This window comes from Vanellus vanellus (assembly GCF_965231255.1).
Source record: "Vanellus vanellus genome assembly, chromosome: 13".
Taxonomy (NCBI): Eukaryota; Metazoa; Chordata; class Aves; order Charadriiformes; family Charadriidae; genus Vanellus; species Vanellus vanellus.
This window is the reverse complement of record NC_138918.1, coordinates 8733334-8740764: the sequence shown is the minus strand read 5'-3', so window position 1 is coordinate 8740764 and position 7431 is coordinate 8733334. Positions and strand designations below refer to the sequence as shown.

General features: G+C 52.1%; 1 protein-coding gene across 1 annotated transcript; it reads left to right on the top strand.

Moving 5' to 3' along the window:
• The first annotated feature begins 1126 nt into the window (after window positions 1–1126).
• DUSP1 (dual specificity phosphatase 1) lies at window positions 1127–3803 on the top strand. Its single transcript, XM_082489940.1, has 4 exons — window positions 1127–1606; window positions 1745–1893; window positions 2022–2241; window positions 2753–3803. Exons 1-4 carry the CDS (start codon window positions 1237–1239, stop codon window positions 3121–3123), a joined length of 1110 nt encoding a protein of 369 aa, XP_082346066.1. The 5' UTR covers window positions 1127–1236; the 3' UTR covers window positions 3124–3803.
• The last annotated feature ends 3628 nt before the right edge of the window (window positions 3804–7431 follow it).

Sequence of the window (7431 nt, the reverse complement as noted above, 5' to 3'; positions counted from 1 at the left end):
GGAACGGCTCTCAAGTATGTGTTTACATTATAAATATATATATACAAATATATGCATACACATATATATTTATGTGTAGATATGTCTGTACATGTATATATGTCTATGCATGAATACAAATATATGTATGCGTGTGCTCATCTCTTTATATGTATATTTTAGGAGATCATGCATGCGCGCACCCACGGCTCCACATCCCCCCACAGTGCTGCTCCAGTCACTTCCCGTCCCCAGCAGTGCTCTAATTCCTGTGGGAAAAGGGGGAGCAGCCCATGCTGGGGAGGGGGACACACAGAGGCTGCCCCAGTCCCAGCCAGTCCCCGAGCTGCGGGACAGGGGACAGGGGACAGCCAGCAGCGAGGTGGCCCAGACCCATGGCACCTTTGCAGGCACCAGTCTGGGTGTGTGTTTGGGGGGGGTGTGCATATATTTGTAGGGGTGTGTGTGTCTGTCTATATGTGCGTACCTGTCTGTGTATGTATGTGCATGTATATATGTGTGTGGATATTTACATATAGAAGTACGTGCATGTATGAACGTGTATGCACATATATGTTTATGTGTGTATTTATATATGTAGGAATGTGTAGGCACATATATAGGTATGTTTATGTGTGTATTTATATATGCATGTATGTGTACATATGTATATGTGTGTCTGTAGGCAAGTGTGTATGTGTATCTATACACACATACACATAAACCTGTACGTGTTTATGTGTATGTGTGTATATCTACGTGCTTTTGCAGGTAACTGCTTGTGTGTGCATGTGTATGTCTGTTTACATGTGTGTGTTTGTGTGTATAGTACCCCTGTGTATGTACATGTGCATGTACATACGTGTGTGGATGCCCGGGTTTGTGTGTGGGGGGGGTATGTATGTATGTATGTATATACGGGGGGTATGTATGTATGTATATATGTATACGCAGCCATGTGTCCCTGGGTCTGCACGGGCGCGCGCCGGCGGCCCCGCGGCGCATGACGTCATGCCGGCGGGGCCGGGCGCGCCCCGTGCTGGCGCGCCGCCAGGTGACGTCTTCGCGGGCGCCCCACGTGACGCGGCCCCATTGAGAAAACGCCGGCCCGGCGGCGCGGCCCTATATAAGGCGGGCGCGGGCGTGCGGGGCCGGACTGGGTCGTGCGGTGCTGCGCTTCGGCGGGACACCGGCACCTCCGACACCGGCCGCGCCTTCCTTCTCCTCTTACTCCTCCTTCCCTCGGCCGGAGCCGCCATGGTGAACCTGCGGGTGTGCGCGCTGGAGTGCGAGGCGCTGCGGGGGCTGCTGCAGGAGCGCGCCGCGCAGTGCCTCGTCCTCGACTGCCGCTCCTTCTTCTCCTTCAACGCCGCGCACATCCGCGGCTCCTGCAACGTCCGCCTCAGCACCATCGTCCGCCGCCGCGCCAAGGGCGCCCTGGCCCTGGAGCACGTCGTCCCCAACGAGGAGCTCCGCGCCCGCCTGCGCCAGGGGCTGGTCCACACCGTGGTGCTGCTGGACGAGCGCAGCGCCGACCTGGAGCTGCCCAAGCGGGACAGCACGCTGCTGCTGGCCCTCGGCACCCTCTGCCGGGAAGCCCGCGGCGCCCGCATCTGCTTCCTCAAGGGTGAGTGGCCCCGGCACCGCCGAAGGGGAAGGGGAAGGGGGGGGTGGCGCAGCCGGCCCGGCAGTAGCCTCCCGCGGGGCTCCGCTCGCCACCCGGCCGCGCCGCGCTCACCCGGCGCCTCTCTTTCCCCCCCCGCAGGAGGTTACGAAGCTTTCTCGTCCGCCTGCTCCGAGCTCTGCACCAAGCCGGCCGCCCCCACCGGCCTCAGCCTGCCCCTCAGCGCCAGCAGCGCGCCCGGCAGCGCCGACTCGGGGTGCAGCTCCTGCGGAACCCCCCTCTACGACCAGGTGAGCGGGGGCGGGCGAGCGCTGCCGGGCACGGACCCCGCCGTCGGTGCGCGACGGGGCGGGGGGGGGAGAGGCCGCTCGAAAACCGCCGAGCGACGTTAACCGGTTGCCCGTCCTTTCTGTTTTAGGGTGGGCCGGTGGAAATCCTGCCGTTCCTCTACCTGGGCAGCGCTTACCATGCCTCCCGCAAAGATATGCTGGATGCTTTGGGGATCACAGCGTTAATCAACGTCTCGGCCAACTGCCCCAACCACTTTGAAGGGCACTACCAGTATAAAAGTATCCCCGTGGAGGACAACCACAAGGCAGACATCAGCTCCTGGTTTAACGAGGCGATTGATTTCATAGGTAAATGAGCTCTCTTTACAGTCTGTGCTTTTTCTGGGGTAACGTACGCTGGGAAGTGATTTTCAGGCATTGTTTTTCCCCAGTAAAACCTACACTTGCGATTGGGGAATTTTGTTCTGTAGGGGAGATACAGTCAGGGAACGCTTCCGTTGATTTTTATTCTACTCGGAGGAATAATCTTAGCTTCACAAAGCTGTTTGAAATCTTGAATCAAGAGGCATTGGTCTTGCAGAAAACAGCTAGTGAATTTTAGCGGATAAGTATTAAAGTAATCTTGTGAGACTGCTAAAATGACCCGGAGGAGCTATTAGTATAATTGGAATTGGAACCCAGAATGAAAATAGTTGCTGGTTCCCTTGGGACAAAGGCTCTCTTTGTCTCAAAATCACTGGGGTGCACTCTTTAGGCTAAGGAAGGGACAGACTAAAGAAATGAAAAACAGCAGCCTGTGCACTCCCACCTCTGGAAGCAGTGGGACTTCTTTGCTAACCGTGTATTTTAATTCTTTCAGACTCTGTTAAAAATGATGGAGGAAGGGTATTTGTGCACTGCCAGGCTGGCATTTCCCGGTCAGCAACCATCTGCCTTGCTTATCTCATGAGGACCAACAGAGTCAAACTGGATGAAGCCTTTGAGTTTGTGAAGCAGAGGAGAAGCATCATCTCCCCAAACTTCAGCTTTATGGGGCAGCTGCTTCAGTTTGAGTCGCAGGTCCTTGCCCCTAACTGCTCAGCAGAAGCTGGTAGCCCTGCTATGTCAGTATTGGACAGAGGAGCATCGACCACCACCGTCTTCAACTTTCCAGTCTCCATCCCTGTTCACACTTCGTCCAGTGCTTTAAGCTATCTTCAGAGCCCCATCACCACTTCCCCGAGCTGCTAAAAAGCAGGTGAAAATATGGTCAGAACTCAGACTTACTGTCTCAGAAGTGCAATAACTACGGGGGCAGTGTCATCAGTCATTCGTGTTTTGTGGGGAACCATCCATGCATCCCAGAACAGTGTCATAAATGGAGAAGAGCTCAACTGATGCCAGACAACTAGGTGTTACTGACTCTCCTGCTGACTTTTAAAGCCAATATCTGGATGTCTACACAGAGATCAAAGGACACTGTCTCTTCCTGAGCTGTTCCTCCTTGTCTTCTGTCTGTCCTAAGCCTGCTCCATGTTTAGTAGCATGCTCACCAGTATTCCCATTCCTGGACACTCTGAGCAACACTGATGCTGTCCCCTTTCATATGACAGTCCTATTTATTTATTTTTACATTAGTGCATTGGTTTTTTGCCTTCACAAACCTAAAGTTTAACTTCTAGAGAAACCAAATACCTCAGTATTTTTTTTTTTTTGGTACTGTAATCCTGTGTGTATATGTCAGCTTTTCTCGTTTCCCAAGCACTGACGTGAAAGCACCGGGCGAGTGCTTTTTTGAGTTGCCAAGGGTTATATGTTTGCTGAATTATTTATGATGTGAAATAATATATTTCTTCTTATGAAGACATAGTTTTGTTACATGATTATAACTTTTTTTATACAAACAGAATAAATTATGATATTTCTATTGAGCTGGATGATACATTCTTTAAAGTCTTGCCTCTTACAGTCCCAGAATTCATGTGGAAGGTCCTAGGTGAAGAGCTGTAAGAGAAATCTGAATTTTCAACTCAAGACCTCAGGGCTTGACTGAAATAGATGGAAAAATGGGTTGAAACAACATAATTGACTAGAAACTACTGCTGCTGCTTAACCTGAGCTCTTCTTTGTCCCTGTATAATTATATGCAGTGGCGAAGAGCCAAGGCTGGCTTCTCAGCTGTAAGGTGGATTTGGCTGCAGTGATGACCACAGAGCTGTAACAACCTGAAGCAGCTGAGACTTGGGCACAGGGCTACAGTGAATTTAAAATAGGCTTTCTCTGAGGAAGAAGCTTCCTTATTGCTTGTTTACTTCTAATGCTTCAGAGGTTAAGTCTAAAAATTAACCTGTTGGTAACAGATCTCCCATGCTTGTGAGTTTTTGTGCCAAGGTGGGTTTTTTTTTTTCTGTCCCACCTCCTTGCTTCCTTTTTGCAACTCTAACTGTCTCTGATCCCTGTGAGTGAGCTATTTGGCTTGCTGTGCTGTCTCTGTAAACAAATCAGAGCATAACAAGAGATCGGGTAACCAACAAGTCGCTTCACTGGGTCTGGGTAAGAAAATATCTTCTGCTGCAGATTCTTACTGGAGTGACTTTTATCTGGTACTTCAGTTGAGGCAACGAAAAGAGCTTCATGCAGCCTATCAAAAGCCAGGCCAGGGGAGCTGTAACAGGCCAGGGCTGGTGGGAGCTGCAGGGTGATGGGCTGCAAACGGCGCAGGGTTAATGCGGTTCTGTCACACCGCACATCCCCGTGGGGGACAGGATGCGTATGGGGGGAGCGGTGTTGCTGTGATGTGCCCTTACCAGGGGAAGCTCATGTGGAAGAAATGCAACTTGCTTCCCTAGGCAGGGCAGTAGCACCGGTAATGGGGAGCTGGATGCTGGGGGAGCACTGGGATATCAGGTGTGCTACATCCGTTCCAGAAGGCAGCAGCCAGCAGTCCTGCATCTCTGACACTTGAGGAGTCAGATCCTACTTTTGCCCTGTCAAAAATGGTTCTGCTTGGGCAGATAAAGCGGGTTATGAATCTTTGTGTAAAATAAAGGCATTTTAACAGTTATGGTCCTAAGCTTATCGATGAGAGGTTTTGTTAAGCATAAAGCAGCTGCGCATTTGTCACATAACTGGAGACAAGCCAAGCACTGCAAACTCCTGCTGCAATCCTGCAAGTTAGCTGGAGTATTAATGGTGCTAAAATCCAGGACTCTTCTCCTGGGAGAAGGTGCCCTTGAAGGATGGGATGATGCACTGCTGCATCTGAAATTCTTCCACGTGAGCTACCCCTCCGACGCAGCTCTGTCGTCAGCGCTACGCGTTAACCGTCACCAAGCTTCAACCTGACACCAAGGGATAAAAAAAATGGAGCAGCTGAAAGGAGAGGTCCCTGGGCACTGAGAAATGCAGTTAGAAACCCTTATTTTCCTAAAGCGTGCATGAACCTCAAAGTGAATATTCCTCCCCAAAGTCTGTCTCAACCTGCAAAACCCCCTTGTCCGTGGAAAGTCCCGTGGCAGGTTGTGCTGCTCCGTGGGATTGCACCTACCGCTGCTCTCCCTGTAAAGCATGCGAGGCTGTTTCTGAATATGTGAGCCTTTTTACACCTGCAGTAAACAGTGGAACAAACTTTCACCTTCAAAGCAAAAGAGAGCTTGTTCAGTGGAAAAATACAACCTTGGCAGCCCTGGCCGTGCAACTGATAAAAAAAAAAAAAAATCCTGCCTGTTAATCGCAATTCAAACAGAAATCCGCTCCCCGTCAGCCGGGGAGCTTGTTTATGTGTTTCTTGGAACAATAAAACTCATTACCTGGCAGCCGATCAGCTTTTATAACCTAAGCAGGCACCTGACCGAGGGGCGCAAAAGAGAGCTGCTTCAGCACAAAGCCCGTTGCGGAAAAGCCAGCCGGCGACAGCAGGGCTTCGGTCCCAGCCAGGCACCCACGGGCACTGCCAGCTCTGTGGACATGCGATGTCCTTTTCCAAGTCTTTATCGCGATCCTTCTGTTGTCGCCCGTAATGTCTGGTGGTGCCCAGAGCCCACAGACTCTCTTCACAAGCCGGGATGCTATTGGCCGCCTGGGATGCTCTGATTCCTGCAAACTCCCTGTGGACAGGATCGCACCCGGATCCCAAACTGCTCCTGGTCCCAGGCAGGAGATATGGGGGAAAGAACAACAGTGGGACATCAGAGAGACCAGAGTGAGACCTGCAAACAGTGCCACAGTTTTTGGGGGATGGATGGGCTCAGCTGGGGGGCTTGCTGGGAGCAGGGGGGGAAGGAGCGGGGCGGCCGGCGAGGTGGGGGGCAGGGAGGAGGTGTGAGCCGGGCAAGGGGCTGAGCCTGTGCATGGCGGAGCTGGAGGACACCTTGGCGACACGGCTGAGCTGAACTTTGCCCACTGTGGATGTGCTAGGGAGGCATTTTCCCTTCTCACCCCCCATTTATTCTCCCTGCTTCGCTGTTTTGCTTGTTTGGGATGTCAAAGCATACGGTTCACTGTGTTTTACAGCGTTGCACTCCCAATTTCCTCAGCTCCCACACAAGCCGGCTGTCGCCCTGCGCTAGCGGGGCTCAGCCGAGACCCTGCCCCTCGTATCTGACGCAAGACCCCTAGAAACCCGGTACCCGGCATGTGTGTGTAGGGCTTTCAGCTTATATAAACCTGTAGTTCTACAGTTGCATACATCCCCATGGAAACCACGAGGAGTTTCCCCTTGGTGAGGACGGCAGTAACATCACTTCCTGCTGCTGACAAACCAATTTGTCACGAAGTGATAAAAAGGCATGTTTTGTGTTTGTAGGAACTGGCTCCGGGCTTTGTTCCTCCCAAGCCAGAGGCTGCTCGCCCGCCCCGAAGGCAAACAACGGCCATTGCGTGTTGCACAGAGCAGGGATGGGGAGATGCGGACAAGCCCTTCGGGCCCCCGAAATGCCAGAGCCTGGAGCACCGACACCGTACAAAGGTTCCAAAGCATAGAAAGAAAGCGCAAGTCATGGCAGCGTATAACCCAATGCAGCACGTGGGGCTCCATACAGCACCCACAGACTGGTCCCCACAGCCGTGGGGTGTACGCAGCCAACCCACGCGGGGACACAGCACATGAGCTGCGTGTAATATCCCCGGCAAGATGCAATACCCAGGGGATACAGTATACCCAGTTATCACATGACAAACAGACACAGAGCTCCGGATTAGACGCTCTTGGGTAATCCCCTTGTCTCAAAGCTTTTGCCTTTCTTTTGTAATCAGCGCTTGGAAGGGCGCTGGGTGTACTCAAGCTTAGGGACTATCCTGCATTAGTCACCCCCTGTATCAGACTAGCAGCACCACAAGGATGTGTTATGCCATTACGTTGAAAAAAGAACATTACATCCAGATCATACACAGGCAGATCTAGTTTACCCAGTTACCACCTGGGTTTTTTTCTCTGTCTGGCTCCAGGGCAGCAGAAAGGGCAATGAGAGTCATTTGGAAATGGTGCTTAAGTGCAGCCCCGGAGAGCCCACTCCCCAGCTCCGCAGACGAGTCGCAGCGCGTTGGAGAAGGCGAAAAGGT